The sequence below is a fragment of the Rhamphochromis longiceps genome, linkage group LG17 (assembly GCF_057381845.1).
Source record: "Rhamphochromis longiceps isolate RC_006_pf linkage group LG17, R_longiceps_female_GT1.1, whole genome shotgun sequence".
Classification (NCBI taxonomy): Eukaryota; Metazoa; Chordata; class Actinopteri; order Cichliformes; family Cichlidae; genus Rhamphochromis; species Rhamphochromis longiceps.
Window position 1 is genome coordinate 10,955,410 of NC_140573.1, and position 20,987 is coordinate 10,976,396.

Genomic DNA, 20,987 nt, shown 5'->3' on the forward strand with positions numbered 1-20,987 from the left:
CATGGCAGGCATCCTGGCAGCTTTATGAGACCATAGATTGACATGCTTGATCTTTTCCAGATTGCCTGGTAGAGAACCATTGGTCATATCATCCCGTAAAAGTGCTGACATGGTAAGGAAAGTCTTCTGATGTTGTCCTGTTGGGATGCCAGCTTCGCCTTCATCATACTGTGTCTGACATGCCCTGTTATATGGAACTTGGCCTTTAATTTTGGAATAGAACTTGAGTCTTATTCCTTAATATCGCTGCAACTTGATTTTGTAGAACACCAGCTTGAAGATGTTCTATGCCATCTGTCAAATGTGGCACGCTTGGTGCAGACACCAACTGACAGCTGTAGCAGGGTCCATGCTTACAGATGCTGCTAATCAGACAACAGTCAGGCACCTGATTATCAGCACCTGGCGTACCAGAAACTCAGCACAAGTCAATAGCACATACTTCACATGCAATTCAAGTAAATAAATTTGAGACTGGCACTATGCATAAATTTAGTCAATAAATACATACAAGTGGCAGCCCCTACAAACAAACAAATATGTCAAGCGATATATATGAAGTTTATTATACCAAGTGATAAGCAGCACACAGGAAAACTTAAATAAGAGTGTAAGATTGCCATACATCTCATAGGAAGAGTAATAGCATTTTAATATAATTACAAATGCTTTGAACCTGGCAACTGCTCTGCCAGGAAAAACAAAGTGACTGAATGAATTAAACTGTAAAGTGTTCAGTAATTACAGAGATTAGTGGTGGCTAAGGTGAAAAGCAGGATGACCAGAATAAAAGGTGAGCTACATTTTATGAAAAACTGGTTTGCCAACTTCTGTGACGATTTCCAGTAAGTCATACTATGACATAGGTTGACGTTTTTTAGTTTAGGTGAACTCACATGGCTGAAAGCACTGTACTTCCCTCTTGACCTCGGAAAGTTGCTTTTATATCCACTGTGTTGTTTGTGTGTGCTGTTTTTCTACAATTGTTAAACAATAAAAAGAAAGTGCAAGCTACACCTGTTGAAAACAAATGAATGGCAAGTACTGAGCAAATATATATAAATATCTTTTTGAAAACCCAATGTATTTCAGTTAATTCCACAGGAAGGAAAATAAGTTCATACTGAGCAGTTAACCATCAGGGTGCAATCAAGGATCTGGCTATTTGTTCTATTATGATGATTTGTAGTTCCTTTGAAGCTTTAAAGTGTTAGTCCTTACATACTGCATCAGTATTGTCATAACTCAGTCACTCAGATTTGGAGATTGGCAAAGCTGAAGAGAATTTCACAGCAAATCTATAGTAGAATATTAAAAAAAGAATACTTCAGTTCTCAAGCACTTCCAATATTAACTTGAAGTAAAACTAATTTCATCTATGCTTCCCCTGTTACTACACTTAACATACTTTTAATGAGGAAAAGCTCTCAGTATATGTACCAGTACTCCTATCATGCAATTAAACATTTAGTGACATTTACTCATTTTGAACTTTGTGGAGCATTTTTACTATTTAACTTGACCTGCATTATATAAAGATGTAAGTTTCAGTGCACATACCTTTGGTTTGTGGTTTTTCAGGTCATGTGACACTCTTTAATATTGGAGGGAGGAGCAAATCATGTCATCTAAGTAAAGTGTGCAGACACAGAAAACAAACAGTCAGAGTCTGAGACAATCTGGGAGTAGTGAGTAGTAGCAGAGTTCATCATGGATAAAAGAATACTTTGCTGGATATGTCTGCTGGCATATTTTCAGACATCTTTGGCACAAAGTAAGTGTTTATTGCAAGTTATAGCATTGTTTGTACTTTTTATATTAGACAGCTTTAGAGTGATTCAACTACAACAAATGTAGTACAATACTAAAACAAAATGATAATAGCACAGACTCCACAAAATATTAATAATCAGCTTTTTTTAAACTGTAGTACTGTGAGCAAAATTTTGGTTACCTCCAAGAACATACATCCTGGGATCACTGGAATGCACAAACTCCTGGAGAATGAAGACTTCAGTGATCCCATGTAACAATATGACTAGAGCATCCAAGGTGCTCTAGTCATATTGTTACAATTTAATAAACACAAATAAGTTGGGGAATTTGTGTTTATTAAATTGTAACAATATGACTAGAGCACCTTGGATGAGTAGGTTTAATGACAGTTTATTAAACTGTAACATTGGATTGGGTGTATGATATATGTAATGATATGGCATATAAAACCCATTTTCAGTTCATGTTTTTTATAAATCAAATTTTCTGTCTACAGATGGCTTCTTTGAAACTAAGTGAAGTTGAATATTTTCATGCTCTGCTGACCACACAGCACATATTCAAGATGAAGCTTAACATGTTCAATAAAGCTTACCTTAAGTTAGTGCTTCTAAGCTTATACAGTGGGTCAAAAAAGTATTTAGTCAGCCACCGATTGTGCAAGTTCCCCCACTTAAAATGATGACAGAAGTCAGTAATTTGCACCAGAGGTACACTTCAACTGTGAGAGACAGAATGTGAAAAAAAAATCCATGAATCCACATGGTAGGATTTGTAAAGAATTTATTCGTAAATCAGGGTGGAAAATAAGTATTTGGTCAATAACAAAAATACAACTCAATACTTTGTAACATAACCTTTGTTGGCAATAACAGAGGTCAAACGTTTACTATAGGTCTTTACCAGGTTTGCACACACAGTAGCTGGTATTTTGGCCCATTCCTCCATGCAGATCTTCTCGAGAGCAGTGATGTTTTGGGGCTGTCGCCGAGCAACACGGACTTTCAACTCCCGCCACAGATTTTCTATGGGGTTGAGGTCTGGAGACTGGCTAGGCCACTCCAGGACTTTCAAATGCTTCTTACGGAGCCACTCCTTTGTTGCCCGGGCGGTGTGTTTTGGATCATTGTCATGTTGGAAGAGGGTGCATGGGAGTTTGCCCAACCAGTCCAACATGTGTTTTGTGGACTTGGAGAAGGCATTCGACCGTGTCCCTCGGGGTGTCCTGTGGGAGGTGTTGCGGGAATATGGGGTGTCTGGCCCATTGCTACGGGCCATTCGATCCCTATACAACCGTTGCAAGAGCTTGGTTCGCATTGCCGGCAATAAGTCGGACTCGTTCCCGGTGGGTGATGGGCTTCGCCAGGGCTGCCCTTTGTCTCCGGTTCTGTTCATAATTTTTATGGACAGGATTTCTAGGCGCAGCCAAGTGGCGGAGGGCTTTCGCTTTGGTGGCCTCAGAATCTCATCTCTGATTTTTGCAGATGATGTGGTTCTGTTGGCTTCATCGGGTGAAGGCCTCCAGCTCGCACTGGAACGGTTCGCAGCCGAGTGTGAAGCAGCGGGAATGAGGATCAGCACCTCCAAATCTGAGGCCATGGTTCTCAGCCGGAAAAGGGTGGAGTGGCCACTCCGGGTCGGGGATGAGTTCCTGCCCCAAGTGGAGGAGTTCAAGTATCTCGGGATCTTGTTCGCGAGTGATGGGAGAAGGGAGCCGGAGATCGACAGACGGATTGGGGCTGCAGCTGCAGTAATGCGGACGCTGCACCGGTCCGTCGTGGTGAAGAGGGAGCTGAGTGTAAAAGCGAAGCTCTCAATTTACCGGTCGATCTACGTCCCTACCCTCACCTATGGCCACGAGCTGTGGGTAGTGACCGAAAGAACGAGATCGCGGATACAAGCGGCAGAAATGAGCTTCCTCCGAAGGGTGGCTGGCCTCTCCCTTAGAGATAGGGTGAGAGGTTCGGCCATCCGGGAGGGGCTCAGAGTAGAGCAGCTGCTGCTCCACATCGAAAGGAGCCAGCTGAGGTGGTTCGGGCATCTGACAAGGATGCCCCCTGGGCGCCTCTTGGGTGAGGTGTTCCAGGCATGTCCCACCGGGAGGAGGCCCCGGGGCAGACCCAGGACACGCTGGAGAGATTATATCTCTCGGCTGGCCTGGGAACGCCTTGGTATTCCCCCGGACAAGCTGGAGGAGGTGGCTGGGGAGAGGGAGGTCTGGGCCTCTTTGCTTAGGCTGCTGCCCCCGCGACCCGGCCCCGGACAAAGCAGAAGAAGATGGATGGATGGTCATGTTGGAAGACCCAGCCTCGTTTCATCTTCAGTTCTCACTGATGGAAGGAGGTTTTGGCTCAAAATCTCACGATACATGGCCCCATTCATTCTGTCCTTAACACGGATCAGTCGTCCTGTCCCCTTGGCAGAAAAACAGCCCCATAGCATGATGTTTCCACCCCCATGCTTCACAGTAGGTATGGTGTTCTTGGGATGCAACTCAGTATTCTTCTTCCTCCAAACACGACGAGTTGAGTTTATACCAAAAAGTTCTACTTTGGTTTCATCTGACCACATGACATTCTCCCAATCCTCTGCTGTATCATCCATGTGCTCTCTGGCAAACTTCAGACGGGCCTGGACATGCACTGGCTTCAGCAGCGGAACACGTCTGGCACTGCGGGATTTGATTCCCTGCCGTTGTAGTGTGTTACTGATGGTGACCTTTGTTACTTTGGTCCCAGCTCTCTGCAGGTCATTCACCAGGTCCCCCCCTGTGGTTCTGGGATCTTTGCTCACCGTTCTCATGATCATTTTGACCCCACGGGATGAGATCTTGCGTGGAGCCCCAGACCGAGGGAGATTATCAGTGGTCTTGTATGTCTTCCATTTTCTGATGATTGCTCCCACAGTTGATTTTTTTCACACCAAGCTGCTTGCCTATTGTAGATTCACTCTTCCCAGTCTGGTGCAGGTCTACAATACTTTTCCTGGTGTCCTTCGAAAGCTCTTTGGTCTTGGCCATGGCGGAGTTTGGAGTCCGACTGTTTGAGGCTGTGGACAGGTGTCTTTTATACAGATGATGAGTTCAAACAGGTGCCATTCATACAGGTAACGAGTGGGGGACAGAAAAGCTTCTTACAGAAGACGTTACAGGTCTGTGAGAGCCAGAGATTTTCCTTGTTTGAGGTGACCAAATACTTATTTTCCACCCTAATTTACGAATAAATTCTTTACAAATCCTACCATGTGAATTCATGGATTTTTTTTTCACATTCTGTCTCTCACAGTTGAAGTGTACCTCTGGTGCAAATTACTGACCTCTGTCATCATTTTAGGTGGGGGAACTTGCACAATCGGTGGCTGACTAAATACTTTTTTGCCCCACTGTACTTGAAACTCCTGTCAATATCAAATGATTGCATGGAATGACTTTGAGTTGCTACTAAGATTAGTAGACAGATTATTTTCTGTCGAGTTATTTGGAGAGGGGCCAGCAGTCTGTGGCTGTTACTGAAATTATGAATGAAAGTTTCATCGTGTTAAGTCATTCTAATCTGCGCTTAACTCACTGTCTTTAAGCAACCACAACTGCAGCACCAACCACAACAACTACAACTGCAGCACCAGCAACCATAACTGCAGCGCCAACCACTACAACTGCACCAACAACCACTACAACTGCAACGCTAACCGCAACTGCAGCACCAACCACACCTGCGTCACCAACAACCACTGCAGCACCAACAACCACTACAACTGCAGCACCAGCAACCATAACTGCAGCACCAACCACTACAACTGCACCAACAACCACTACAACTGCAACACTAACCGCAACTGCAGCACCAACCACACCTGCATCACCAACAACCACTGCAGCACCAACAACCACTACAACTGCAGCACCAGCAACCATAACTGCAGCGCCATTCACTACAACTGCACCACCAACAACAACCACTACAGCTGCAGCACCGGCAACCATAACTGCAACAGTAACCACAACTACTGCACCAACAACCACAACACTAACCACCACTACAACTGCAGCACCAACCACCACTACAACTATAACACCAACCACAACTGCAGCACCGGCAACCACAACTGCAGCACCAACGAATACAACTACAGCAACAACCACAACTGCACTACCAACCACCACTACAACTACAGCACCAACCAACACAACTACAACACCAACCATAACTGCAGCACAAACCACTACAACTACAGCACCAACAACCACAACTGCAGCGCCAACTACTACAACTACAACTAAAACTGCAGCACAAAGCACCACAACCCCTACAGAAGGGTCAACCACCATTCAAAGTATGTGATTTAAATTAAAAGTACTTAATGTGTGCAACAGTTTCTCTTCCTACCTTCTGTTGTCCTTCCAACATTCACACTCTAATACTAGGGTGGGAAACTCCAGGCCTCAAGGGTTGAAGTCCTGCAGGTTTTAGATCTCACCCTGGGTCAACACACTGGAATCAAATGATTAGTTCATTACCAGGCCACTGCAGAATTTCAAGACATGGTGAGGAGGTAATTTAGCCATTTAAATTAGCTGCGGTGGTTCTAAAACCCGCAGGACACCAGCACTTGAGGCCTGGAGTTCCCCCACCCAGGGTTGGACTGGGACAAAAAAACGGCCTAAGCATTTTGACTAGAGACCAGCCCACAAAGTACTATAGGAAAAGCCATAAAGCCTCAAATGCTGTTGTGACTCCTGGTTTCATCTAAAAATCTAAAAATGTTATAGTGTAATTGTTTCAGTATTGAGGGAAATGTGCCTTATAGCAATAATCAAATGCATTTTATGGTGTATAATTACTTTACACTTACCAATTATACTTTTATAATTCTTTTTTTCAGTTCCAACAGGCCCACAAGCACTTGCACATCTAAAGATAAAGATGACTACATACGGGCAGGTTAGCAATGCAACCATCATTGCCCTTCTTGAACAGGTATAGCTATATCTTAAAGTTTGCTTCGTACATTCTTGACTTATCAGTAATTTCACACACACAAATCACGTCTTAAAAATTCAAATGTTTAATCTCTGTGTTTTCTTTCCATTTAGTTTAACACCAAGGTCCTGAATGGAATACCCCACATTCTCTCTGTGACAAACATTAAAAAAGTTGAAGCATAAAAATTGAATGTGGACACAAGTCAAAAATAAAAATATAAAGGCAAGAATTTAACAGTGAGTTAGTAGATTTGTTTCAACATGATCCGGAGCGGCAGTTTGCCTCAGTCGCTTCATCATATCCTGAATGATTAGTACGTTGGTGTGAGAAGGAGACATCAGCTGTGCTGCAGTGGTCGACAGCCAGATGGGCTTGGATTGCTCTGTGAATGTATGAAACCTAAACCTGGGTGAAAGCAGATCATATTTAAATATCAATCCCCTTACATGATCATTTCTGAAATTAAATCAAACTGCAGAAACACAATGCTGTAGTTCCCATGAATTACAAATGCGCTTTTGGTTTATCATCTTGAAAAGTACAATAGGCATCTCAAACCAGGCAGCTGGCTAATAATGTCAATACTTACTCACTCTGACAAAATGGTGACTAGGAAATCAAATAATTTATATGCTTTGAAACAAAAAAAATATTTTATTTATTGGTTACGTGTTTTAGTAATATCACTTTTGAGTCATTTAAAAGTTCAGATCCGGAAAAGCATTAATTGTACTGCACACACAGCTAGGCCTCTGAGAAAGTGGGTGACACTCAGTGGGTGAGAATTCCACAGGTGTTAACTTACTGCTCACCGTGTCAATAGATTTTAATTAAATTTCCGTAACAGATTCTTGTTAACTCGGCTTTTCCACATGGAAAACAAGGAAAATTATTACTGTTGGTGCATAAATACTGCACCCTAATGAAGAAAATAAATCAGTTTTCAGATATTACTGACCAACAACACACTTTTTCCCCCTTTGTGGTATTAGAATCAAATCTGTTTTTCACAATTTGTTTTTGTATGTCTGCTGATTTGTACTGTACTTTAAACTGTGACTAAATTTTACAAACTTGTCACTCCTGCTACTAAAGTCTCATATACACAGAAATATATCTGATTCTGATTATTCTGAATAAAGAGATAACCATTTGTAATGGCCATTCTTTGTATCATTTATTCTTTCAGAATTCTTTTTAAATGAAACTTTATTCAACTTGTGAATTTAAAGCAGATTTATACCCATATACAGAATATCAAGAACAACAGCTGTTAGAAAATACAAGAGAAAGTGAAAACATAGATTGCTATTCAATGTTAAATGTGCTCTTCGTAAGTGCCATTTTAATAATTAATGAAAGAAAACACACACCTTATCTGCATCAACAAATAAACTCAACATGGATCCATCAACTCTGACTTGGCCCTGCCAAAAACATCTAAGACCTTGTGTGTTGAGTACCATTCCTTCCCGTTCTTTTAAAATACATGATTCTACTTATCAAAAAATGCGCACAGGTTCTATTATAAACACTACACGGTTTAAAACCATCAGACTGAGGTCTTTACAAAATACAAACACTGGTCTAATCTACAGCATCGTGTCACCAGCACCAAAGTGCACACAGAGCAAATTGCGTCCTTTTAGTCATGTTGTTAACATCACACAGAAACGTTTAATCTCCAGTGAGAGGGAATTCTCTTCATAATCTCATCATCACTTCTCTTCAGTTGTCCTCTCCGTCTCGCAGCACCTTGTGCACAGCTCTGTTTAACAGGGCCAGCAGGTCCACAGCCCCAGCCACTCCCCTTGGCAGGTAGAGCTCCAGAGAAGAGGAGGCGACATGAGGCAGGCGCAAATCTTGCATGCTGGCATCCTGAGAGGGGGAAAAAAAAAAAAAAAAAAAAGGAATAGTGAGGGAAATGTGACAAAGATTCATCTCTTGACAAAGGAAAAGGAGCTATATTTTATCACCTTGGATAGTTGATGCTGGTGGTGATTCTTGTGAATTTGAATCACAATTAAAGGCAGGATTTTAAGGATTTTTATGTTAAACACCAACCTGAGAGTAAAAACACAGAGAAATGAATCTGGGGAAGCCAAGAGGAGGCAAACGGTCAGCTCCTGTGATGAAGGTGAGGAGGTCTTCAAAGGAAAACTCTGCCTTGCCGTCTGATTGTGCAAACAGAGACATATTTTATCTAACCTGAAACACTAGAAGCATCTTTATTCTTTCCACCACACCCTCCAACCTTACCACGCACTAAAGTGAGGATTGTTTCCCAGTGTCCAGCTGTGGCCTCCTCATCTGCCCTCAGTTGGGCATCTGAAGTGCTAAAGCTGATGGTAAAAAGCTGCTTGAACTCTTCCAGACTCAGAGGCTGCTGCGGTGCACTCGTCATAACTGGGGCAAAAATTTCCCAGTGGGACTGAACCATGTCCCACAGCCCACCACAGCTATTCAGCCCCTCAGTAAACTGGGAGATCATTTTAGTCACCCTGAAGGACAGCAAGTGGATTAAATTTAACTTTTGTATTTAGAAAGGGCAACATTTGCATGTAGCTCAAGTTGAAACTGTCGACACCATGTGTATGACGTATGCTTCTGTGTGTGCACTACCTGTCGTAGATGTAGTGTTTTACCAGGCGACTATAAATGGCTGGCATTTCATCAGAGTTGGCTGAACAGATCTCAGGGATCCCACAGCGTGACACCCAGTCGCACAGACTGGGAGACAGCAGCTTTACATCAGTACAACTATGTAGCTGTGAGAGCAGAGGAACATCATTTGTGTGCGGCACACAGAAGGCAATTATGTACACAGGACTGAGGGTTTAATACAGAGAAGAGTTTAAAGGTGAGGGGGGAAAAACTGCCATACAAACAGTTCATCATTCTACAGCTGAAGGCAGAAACAAGATGATGTTATTCAGCACTGTAATTATGCTACAGTCACATTAGGAAACCACTACAATTGCCATGGTATATGCAGTGATCTCACAATCTCATCGAAATGGTTACTTAAGACAGGGACCAGGTCTGTGACCTGTGTTCAAAGGGACTATCACACATCAGGAGGGTGATTGAATGGCAGTAAGATGCAGTCTGCTATCAGACTGTATTGAATAGGGTCATTTGGCAGTTACAAAGTCTTTTGTCATCCGTTGCTTTCTCTACTACACAGAAACTCACAGTTCCCAGTTATTTTTAGTGTCCAAGCAGAACCTCACAAATATGAAAAAGAAATTCCTTCACAAGTTGTTGCACAACCAACTTCTGGGCAACCAGTGGGTTGGTGCAGCTATGAGGTTACCATCCTATTTTTACTCCAGTGTGACCGATCCATCAATAAAATAACTGGTTTATATTAAGATCATCGTTATCCAAACTAACCATGTATAATAACACAGGTACAGCAGTATATCAAGTTTTTAAATATGTTACAATTAGAGTTGTGAGTTTTCTTCTTGTGTGCTACCTCTTTCAGTTGGATTTGGACTTCGGTATCAATAATGTCCCGCCAGTTGAAGTCTTCTAATGTTATACTGTGGCAACACATCACCTGTGACAGTAAAATAAGCCATACAGACAAAGATTGTGCTGGTAATACCTGACACAGCTACAGGGCATCAGAAAAAGTAATCTAATATCACATTCGCAAAGAATAGGCAATACTGTATGACAAATTCTTGTAGTGCCTACACTAGCACACATTCAGTTAAGGACTCTACCTGATACAATGCAGGGTGAAGGCAACAAAGTCCAGGCCCACCCTGAGCCAGCGACCAGCCAATGAGAACCCCAGCTTCATAGTACTTCCTCTCCTCAAGAGCTGTGAAGTTGCAGGTCATGAACAGACTTCCTGGAAGACCCTCAAACACACAGCTGTGCTGCAGCTCCAGCAGCATCAGCCTGCATGAGAAGAAATGTAGATATGAATTAACAAATGACACCTTTATGCTTTGGTGTTTTGGCAGAAACCTCTTTCAGAAGAACTGAACATTTCTCTCAGAATGGTGGAGCACCAAAACAAACAAAACAAAACAAAACGAAAACGAAACCTAGATGCCATTATTATGTCATTCATCAAAGAAAAAAAGAAAAATCAGCTGCTACCTTTCCATTTTGTATTGCTGTAAATACCATCTGTTCACATATTTGGGGTTTTGGACGGTTGATCAAACAACACAATCAGTTTTATTACCACACCGTCTTCTGGGATCCTGAACTATCATGATGAGCATTTGACACAATTTTCACATTGTTTACTGCAGCCCCAAAATGTATAGAATATGATCCTATTATAGACTACATGCTACCATGTGGAAATCTTTTTGTGAGCCAGATTTCCAATTACAAAAAAAAGTGAATATTAAATCTTGATGAAATTCATACAGTCATGTTGGATCAGAGTTTGAATAAATTAGCTTCAGTATAGAAAACCATACAACTTATTTTATGCCTGAAGCCATCAGCTCCAGCAATAATTTCAGGGAAATGATGAGGACCTGAAAAACTCCCTGACAGGGGCCTCGTGGCTGTCGGGCTCTTCTCCACTGAAGGAGATAACAGGCGTCGCCCTGAAGCAGAAGTCGGGCCTCCTCACCACCTCCAGAGCGCCGTGGAGTAGATCTGTCCGCCTCACCTGGATGTGAGTTTTCAATCCTGGATCTACGTTCTCCTGTCTGAACGCTCTCAGGATGGTGTCCAGGTCAACAGTGGACTGCGCACAAAAGATGCAAGTTTAACAGGAGACAAAGATGATGATGATAATAATAATAATAATAATAATAATAATACAACAAACTGAATTTAGGATTGACTTTTTTATCTTTTATCCTCCAAACTCACCTTCTTTGTATCCCTGCAGATGCTAGGCTTGATTATTAGCTCACTTTTACCATCTTGGCAGCTGTCTGTGCTGCTCCCCCCCCCCAAAAAAAAAAACCACACAAATTCAGATAATGCAGCTATTTAGTTTGTCACTAATCATTTCTAAATGTGTATTCACAGGAAATGTTTTCTTGCCTTTTTACCACAAGTGTCTCACTTGCTGACCCTTCAGATTCTGTCTGTAAGGAGAAGAGAACTTTATAAACTACAGACAAAATGGAGGCAGACTGAGCAAAGCTAAAGCAGATTGGAGAAATAAACGAAATAATTAAAGATCCCGTGTTCCCCGGTTCACAGGAACAAGGCGTCCAGGGGTCCATGAGCCATTTTAAACACTTGCTGTCGTTTCTGTTTTTTCACAGAAGCCAAATTATCTTTAAACTGAATCTTAACACACAAAGTTGTCTTTATGGCTTTTGAAATATAAAAATGTATCAGATCCAAGTCCTACTTTTATAATGATCACATCAGGGTATTAGTAATGAAGCAGCAGTAGTTACCTCTGAGTAGTCGTGGTGGCTCAGGATATATAAAGCACCATGTTCAGAGATCCTGAGGACCTGCTCTCCAGTCCAGCCCTCTGAAGGGGTGTCAGGGACAAACAGCACTCTGGAGCTCTGCACACACTGGAAACAACCACCACATTCAGCAATGTTCTGTGTACTAAAATGAACAGACTTTAAGACACCTCAGGCAGAACACATCTCACACCCACCTGCAGATATGTAAATGAAAACTTTTGTCCTGCCTGTTTTACAAAGTGCCCCTGAAAGAGCATCGCCAGTCGACCCTTCACCTGAGTGGCTGACCAGCTGTGGTCAATGGTGATGCGAGCAGTCATCATCATGGCTTCCAGAGCTGCTTGGTCTTTATTCTTTGGAACTATTTGTCTGGAAGAACAGAAAATAACATTTACTTCACTGAAAAATGTTATGAACAGTAGAGTAGATTCAAACAGAGCTATGTAAACACCTTTTATTGCCACAATCATCACTTTAGAAACAGTGGGAGCTACTCAAACATTCACTGACCTAAAATGGCATTTTGAATAAGATTTTATGGTATTCTTTCCTACATAAACACTCACCTGTCCAGCTGTGACATAGAGTGTCCTCTGGGTAAACAGACCACGTCTTTAACCACCAGTCTTTTCTTCTGAGGAATCAGTCTCTTCCATTTGAGATGACCAGCTTTGTTAGAATATGGCTGAAATACACAGAATAAACCCTCAGTGTTACATGTTGGATTCACGAACAGGAGAATATCCTAAAGTTACAATGGGGCAAAACTGTGCAGGAAATGGGAAATATGGTTTCCATTTTGGCAGAAAATAAAGTTTGAAAAAACTGATTGAACTTTGATTAAAAAGCTTAAATCGTTGATGATAAATAATGTGCTGGAGACTGAAGTCAACATTTTTCTGACACTGTGGAAGAAAGATGAACAGATTCATCAATATTAAGGTCAAGCCTACAATAAAAATATAAAGTAGTAGTAGTAATGTAGAAAGAAAAAGTTCTTTTTTAATACACTTGAAAGTGTGAATTGTGAATATTTTCTGAAGGAAATTTTATTTAAATCTTATGATGTCTAATTCATTTTTCATTTTTTATTGTCCGCCTGGTTTGGGATGAAGAACCAATTTCATATAATACACACGTTAACCAATGTTAGGGAGGCAATTTAAGCTCCTTGAGGCGACTGTTGTTCTGATTTGGTATGAACTGATTTGAATTAACATTGCTGTGCTTTGTTCTAATTCCAGTAGGGGAACTGGACCACTGCACCATATAGTTATATACTGTTTGCACTGCTCTCACTGTTTGTATGCAGCATCCCTGCTCTAGAGTCCAGGCTGCAAATCAAATGCCTGAGTCGGTGATATGTTATGAAGAGTCATGACATATCAGTAATGAATAAAGGATTCCCTGACTTTACCATTGCTGGATGACTCTTTGACTTTCTGATAGAAGGAATCACCTACAGGAAGGAAAAACAAGAAGGGTGAATAAAAACAAGAAATGTGAACTAAAAAAAAGGAATACAAATAAGATGAACATTGTAGAGAAGCAATAAAGTAAAGTAAAAACCCATTCCTGGAGGTCCTGACCAGCTATTTAGCATGGGATGTCTTTTTTTCTACTACAAATTTCTTACTTTCTTACCAAGTGGTTTATAACTTCTGCCTTATTACTAACCTCCAGCTCTATCGCTACTTCTTGTTTGCAGACCACAGCAGAGCAGTGAGGTTCTTCCTGGTCTGGGGAATCTGTTTCAGCCTGGTGTCTGGGTTGAGTTTGGACCTGCTGCTCAGGGGCTTCCTCGGAGTTGGAGAACAGAGGACTCGCCATGTATCGCTGTGTACAAGAGGAGGACAAGGAGCTGGCTTGTTATGTATGAGCACGCGAATGATGCAACAAAAGAATATGTGAGTCCGCATCATTAACCATCAGGCAGCAAAACACCATTGTTGTTTTGAATACATGAGTTGTAGTTTCAACATTGTGGATCCACTACAACATCAGAACAATTCTACTCACTGCAATGATGAGAGCTGATTAATCACAGTGTTTTGAAATTATGGCTTTGGCTCTGGTTCAGTTGTCCTTTTGCTTGATTGAACAGTTTCAGTGATGTATCTGAAGCAACACTGATTGTTGGAATAACAACAATCAGTGATATTAGATCATGTTGTGGCTTGTAGTCTAACTTGGTGCATTTTGCTTGACAGGTTTGACAGCAGATTGTTATTTAGCTGTACCAACAGAATTTCATCAATTTTATATCAGAAATTCTTGAGAGAGTAGTAGTAAAGCTAATCATCTACAGAGAAATGACTTATCTGAAGAGTTTCGGTCAGGTTTCAGAGCTCAGAGTACAGAAACAGCCTAAGCAATGGTTACAAATGGTGGCCTCTGACAGTGGCCTCATCTCTGTGCTTGTCCGGCTAGAACAGATTGATACTGTTGACCATAAGATTTTATTACACCAATGAGAACATGCAGTGGGTATTAAAGGTACTGCACTGCAGTGGAATCATATCTTTCTAACAAACTCAAATTTGTTCATTCCATTTACATTATACATGTTTCCTTTAGGCCAGAGGGCCACTTGCATCTCACGTCATCCCTATATCGGCGTAAAGAAATATAATGCAGTTTGGCTCTTTAAGTTTTTGTTTTTTTTGTTCAAGAGGATTTCTTTGTTGTTGAATGCAACATTAAAATAAGTTCTTTAAAAAGCAAAGAAATTATTTAATGATGGCAAACGTGTCGAGTGATTGTCTGTGTTAGTTCAGTGAGAGTTATTCGCAAAGAAAACAATTTTCACCTGCAGTCAATAACTAATGTCTGCATTATTATTTTGATAGATTCAAACAAAGTTATAGCAGAAGTGCTGCCATGTGTCTGGCCAGAAAGACAGTACCAATTTGTTTATTTGGCAGTTCAATGAAAGTCTTCAGTTTGTTAAGAGTGAGAAGAAAAAATGTGCGTTTACGTGATTGATGATGATTGTTGTCTTCCCATTCATTTACCATTCATTTTCTCTGTTGTACCATTATAGGATCTACCTTACAATATAAAAAGTGTCTAGGGGCGACTGTTGTTATGATTTTGCACTGTATAAATAAAATTGAAGATGTCTTGTTGATGCTAGAGGTGAGAAAGCATATGGGCTACAGGAGCAAAAGTCCACACCAGGTGCCACTCTTATCAGCTAAGACCAGGAAACTGAGGCCACAATTTCCATGGTCTCAGAAAGATTCATGAACAGAAGATTGGAAAAATGTATGTATGTATGTATGTATGTATGTATGTATGTATGTATGTAGTAGGAGACATCTTCTAACACATTTGGTGCACTTGGTACCAACTGAGAAAATGCCACCAACTGGGATGTGGTAGAACAAGAGAGTGTAGCTGACAAATCTGCAGCAATTATGTTGTTGAAAAATGCCATGAAAGCAGTTCTAAATTGAAAAAGGGTTTCCATCCCAGTACCAGCAAGGTGCAAGTGAAAGTAAAGTCTGAATGGAAACGCAGAACAATATCTATACATCTACAGTTCTACATACAAAGTAAAACCAAACAGGTTTGGTGAGTATTTAAAGCAATACCTCTCTGTACTGTCTAGAAGTAGGACATCAACCCTTTAAGGTGTATTTATATGTTAGTTCTGAGGTTAGTCAAAAGATATTGGATCTGATTATGATATACCACCACTCTGCTCATCATATGAGCTTCAAAAAGTTTCCTGATGGGGTCAGCACTATTTATAAATCACACATAATGTCTTGCAGTGAAGTATTTAAAAAGACACACCTGGTGAACGCTGTATTCCTCCTCTTCCTCCTGTGTTATCAAGACCTTACAGGGCTCCTTGGAAGAAAACACTTTCATTTCAATGTTTTCTATAATGACCAGTGACACTGGTTTCTTCCCACACGCCATCCTTCCTAAAATGACACCGTTTACGGTATCTAACCTTTGCTTGTTCTTTATTTTGTCCTTATTCTTATTACCTCTTTTTTGCAGGCTTCTTGTGACTCAAAGCTGATTTCATGCTAATTAAGTGTTCTCTTGCTTAGCTGAGAGGGAACCACCAAACATCTAAACAGGTGAAGTTTCATTACCTCAAGCTGCAACCTATCAGTCTAAAGCTGTAGTTGGCTCACAGTTGTGTTCTCAGGCTGTGATTGGTTGTGTGGATAATCTAGAAGCTGATATTTATGGGAGTTCTGTTCAAAAACAGTGTGACTTTTGAAAGGACGGTTTGTGTATAGGAAATGAATTACTGCTGTACCACGTGTGAAACAAAATAAAAAATGAAATGAAAAAAAGCTCTGCCTGATTCAAAAGTAGCTTTAGAAGTACAACATGTGGCCCAATCAATGCAACTTTGTCTCTGTAGAGCTTGAAGGAGACTTGTCCTCAAGTTATAGACACTGTCATGAGAAAAGGTCACTAATCATGCTATCCTAAGAATTTCTTTCATCATAAGGCTGATTATTAAAATACTGCTCTTAAAGCTATCATACCATTATTAACAAAAACATTCATTTACCTTATTAAAATATGGACTGCAAGGAGAAAGTCTGTAACACATTATTTCAGAATCCATATTTTTATTTCCTTCTTTAAAATTATTATTCAGGCTTAATTTTCATTCACTTCAACTTTCCTGTTAAAAGTACTGCAAAAATTAATTGTTACAACATGTAAGTTTACAAGGAAGACATTTCAGGACCTTTGATTTGAAACAGTGTAAAATAACAGCTAAAAAATGATAAAGAAATGACTTAGGCTTAAGCGTGAGCTTTGGTAGCAGGTACTAGGAAACAATGATTCCATATCTAATTATGTTTATTCATTTCACTGAGACTGTGGCGAATAATAAAACCCCACACTGAACAGTCTTTAATCAGCAGGATCAAAAACTGAAAATTTACCATTTAATATCCTTCATGAGGTTCAAATGGATCCAATGAAATGTCACATGGATAAATCGAGTTAGTATCTTTGTGTATTTCTTAAAACTTAAATCAGGAAATTTATTTTTACATGGAAAGACCTGGTGTTGGATGCTTTCACCAACACCACCTTCTTTACGCTTTCCCCCTGATTCCTTCAATAATGTTTCACAGGGTCAGACAGTCAGAGCTCAGGGTCCTCTTGGTGGCACCCAAGTGTCCATCAACAGTCTGGTTCCCTACTCCCTGCAGGGTCTTGAACAGGGACCTGTGGCAGCTCAAAAGGAGAATGGACCTTAGCTGTAGAAATATTGGTATGGCATTCATCTCCAGGTTTTTTCCAGCCTTACAAATGCACTTGAAGGGAATCTGTCATTCTTGACTGACCTCAAGCCCTTAGTTTATCATACCATGCAGAATTTAAGTTCTTCTCCAACAAGGAGACCATGTCAGAGGCTCTGGGCTGCATTATCTTTGCAGTACAGAAACTGTGATTTGGATTTGCTATATCCACTCCAGTCATTGCATCTGAAAGTACAAGGGATAAGGCTCTGTTCAGACAGTGACTTTCTCACTGGCTTGGTGACACAATAAAACAAGAGTATGAAGCAGCACGTGTGCCTGCCCCCCAGGGGAAATCTGTGCAGTGGCATCCCAGACAACATTTTACATATTCACTAGGTTCTACTGTCTTAATGTGGCCTTTGGGTCCATGCTGTGATCAAGTGTTCTGCCATTAGCATTTCTTCCTATTGACACTGCTTTGTCCCATCATCACCTTTCAATTCTAAGGTTTTACATATAAAAATATAATAAAAATTGTCTGGTCTTTTTTTTTTTTTTTTTTTTTTTAAACAATTGGGTAGATATAACCTCAGGTGAACAACATATGAATTAATGCGCTGTCATTATTTAAGAAAAGCTAAGCCAAATGCAGAAGGTGTAAGTGAATCGCTAAAAACACCTTACTGCTGCCATTAAAAAGGAAAGCAGCAGCCAGGTGCTTCTATTCGAATGCTTTTGGTTAACCGACTAATTTTCTAACTATTTAAAGTCCATGCTTGTGTAGTGAGATTCATTAGTGGAAAGACTTGCTAGTCCTCTCTGGAGTAGATCATCAATAGACTCAACCAGCTAAACATGTTAAATGTTTATTTTATTTTGCATTTTTGTTAAATAAACAATTAAACAGTGGAATCTGTTGTGTGCAATTTTACACCTGAGGTTATATTTAAATTATTTTAGAAGCTGCTAAAGACCAGATTATTTTTAAAAACCATGTTCTGATATTAAAAGAAAACTTTTAACTATGACTGCAAGCTATCCACTTTGTTTACTGCCACTTGCAATCAGGAGAGAAGGGAACAGAAATTATGATGGTGGTCCTGTGTTTCCTGATAATGGTGATTCGCGGCAGTCACTCCAAATGTCTTGGACAAGATTCTGAGAAGCCGGGTGTGAGCTACGACTTGGTATTTCTAATGTTACCTTTGTTTATCACATTATCTAACTTCCAAGAAGTCTTGTGCATTTCCTTTTCACTGTCATGGAATGCATACTGCTCCATGCACCATCGTTTTCCCTGAGATGACTGGAGGCTGATGTGTGTCACAAGTTTGGCCCAAAAAATTGATTCTGTTCATCTGGACGTAGCATTTTCAGTCGGAGAAACGTTTCGTAACTTTTCCAAGTTCTTCAGTCTCAGTTAACTGCAGGTTTTTCTTATAAACAGTACATTTGCATAATGACTGAAACTAGCACCACTGAATGAACAATGGGCTGTGAGGTCAGTTCCCTTGATGCAAATTGTCATGACCATTGAGCAACAACTACTGATCAATGGCCATGAGTACAATTCACAGAGAGTTGGGGAATGGCTGCAATCACAGCCTTGTAAGATGGCAAAAGATGGACCCTTTGGCCCCCTCCTCGATTGCCAGAGATGGTCTTTCCCTTTTCACATAAATGGCCTCCTTGACTCCCCATTCAAACCAGCGTTCCTCCCTGTCCAGGATGTGTACATCCTCATCATGGAAAGAGTGTCCACTGGCCTGTAGGTGTAAATAGACTGCAGAGTCCTGGCCTGACGAGGTAGCTCTTCTGTGTTGTGCCATCCGCTTCGCCAGAGGTTGTTTGGTTTCCCTGATGTATAAATCCTGGCAATCCCCATGCACTTAACAGCGTACACTATATTACTCTGTTTGTGTCAGGGGACCCGATCCTTGGGGTGGACCAATTTTTGGTGCAGTGTGTTTTGGGGTTTAAAGGCTACAAAGACACGGTGTTTAGAAAAAATGTGTCTCAACTGCTCTGATACTCCTGATACATACAGGATCACTACAGGTTTTTGCTTAGTCAGCGGTTGTCCTTCTCTCCTGGATCGGCTGGAGCTTTCTTTAGGTGCCTTTCCAGCTTTGACAAATGTCCAGATGGGATAACCACATTTACTCAGGACTTTCTTGATGCGATGTTCTTCTGCCTCCCGAACCGTTGTGTCTGATCTGTATGCGTAGGTTTACAGTACACGTCAGCTTTTAGATGTCCCCCATTACTGATGGAAATCTCACAGTCTAAGAAGGCTAACCTGCCACTTTTCATATCCTCCCTGGTGAATTTGATGTGTTGGTCCACCGAGTTAATGTGATCCGTGAAATGTGGTACGTCCTGAGATTTGACTTTCACACAGGTGTCATCCACATACCTGAACCAATGGCTTGGTGGTGTTCCAGGGTAGGATAGCAAGCCCTCTTTTCCACTTCTTCCATGTACAAATTGGACACGGTGGGTGAAACTGGGGAGCCCATGGCACACCCATGTTTCTGCCTGTAGAAATGACCCTTGAATGTGAAGTAGGTGGAATGAAGACACAGTTCCAAAAGCAAACACACTTGGTCGATGCTGAGAGTGGTCTTGTTGCTGAGGTTGGGGTCATCCTGTAATCTCTTAAGGACTACCTCCAACGCTTCTGTGACTGGGATGCAAGTGAAGAGAGATGTAACATCGTACAAGACCACGGTTTCATCTGCCTCCATAATGACATCTCTCACTTTCTCAACGAAATCCAGGGTGTTCTGGATGCAGTGTTCAGAGCTGCCTACCGACGGGTTGAGGATCGAAGACCTCCTATCCCAGTGTTCCCTCAGTGGTGCTGGTTTCAGCCATTCTGCAAAAGTACTGTTTATAAGATTGGGGAAACCTGCAGTCAGCTGAGACTGAAGAAATCACTTGGATGAGTGACGAAATGTTTCTCCCACTGAAAACACTACATCCAGATGAACAGAATCAACTTTTTGGGGGATTTACTTACCAGGGTTATGATAATAATAATAATAATGGATTGCTTTTCGGGGCCCTCAAAGCGCTTTACAATTCCACTAGTCATTCATTCTCACATTCACACACTGGTGGAGGCAAGCTACAGTTGTAGCCACAGCTGCCCTGGGGCAGAAGCGAGGCTGCCATATCGCGCCATCGGCCCCTCTGGCCATCAGGTGAAGGCCAGTAGGTGAAGTGTCTTGCCCAAGGACACAACGACCGAGACTGTCCGAGCCGGGGCTCGAACCGGCAACCTTCCGGACACAAGACGAACTGTAACCGATAACGATCGCCCCGGGTTATGAGGAATCAGCTGTGTGAAGACAGATTCCTCATAACCCTCACTTGACTGCATTCCTCTGCTCAACATTTCCTCTTCCTTAACCTCCTAGGACCTGGTGTCCACATATGTGGACATCACATTTTGGGACGTCTAGACCAAAATACTTAATTTAAAAAAAAAAAATTTCTACAAGGGCCTGATATTCACTTACGAGGACATTATACTGCCACTGTTCTATCAAAATTTGATACAAATGTCCTCATAT

General features: G+C 41.3%; 2 protein-coding genes across 2 annotated transcripts; one reads left to right on the top strand and one right to left on the bottom strand.

The window, feature by feature from the left end:
• The first annotated feature begins 1,639 nt into the window (after positions 1–1,639).
• Positions 1,640–7,899, top strand: LOC146649322 (uncharacterized). The gene is made up of 4 exons (XM_085387324.1): positions 1,640–1,774; positions 5,353–6,108; positions 6,658–6,752; positions 6,869–7,899. The coding sequence occupies exons 1-2, from the start codon at positions 1,737–1,739 to the stop codon at positions 6,053–6,055; spliced, it is 741 nt and encodes a 246-aa protein (XP_085243450.1). The 5' UTR covers positions 1,640–1,736; the 3' UTR covers positions 6,056–6,108; positions 6,658–6,752; positions 6,869–7,899.
• A 188-nt stretch (positions 7,900–8,087) lies between these two features.
• Positions 8,088–16,209, bottom strand: LOC146649323 (uncharacterized). The gene is made up of 15 exons (XM_085387325.1): positions 15,977–16,209; positions 13,853–14,011; positions 13,593–13,634; positions 12,742–12,860; positions 12,370–12,544; positions 12,155–12,280; positions 11,790–11,833; positions 11,613–11,682; positions 11,270–11,484; positions 10,493–10,673; positions 10,240–10,323; positions 9,381–9,526; positions 9,018–9,259; positions 8,823–8,932; positions 8,088–8,636 (listed from the first exon to the last, which is right to left on the bottom strand). Exons 1-15 carry the CDS (start codon positions 16,103–16,105, stop codon positions 8,487–8,489), a joined length of 1,992 nt encoding a protein of 663 aa, XP_085243451.1. The 5' UTR covers positions 16,106–16,209; the 3' UTR covers positions 8,088–8,486.
• Positions 16,210–20,987: the final 4,778 nt, after the last annotated feature.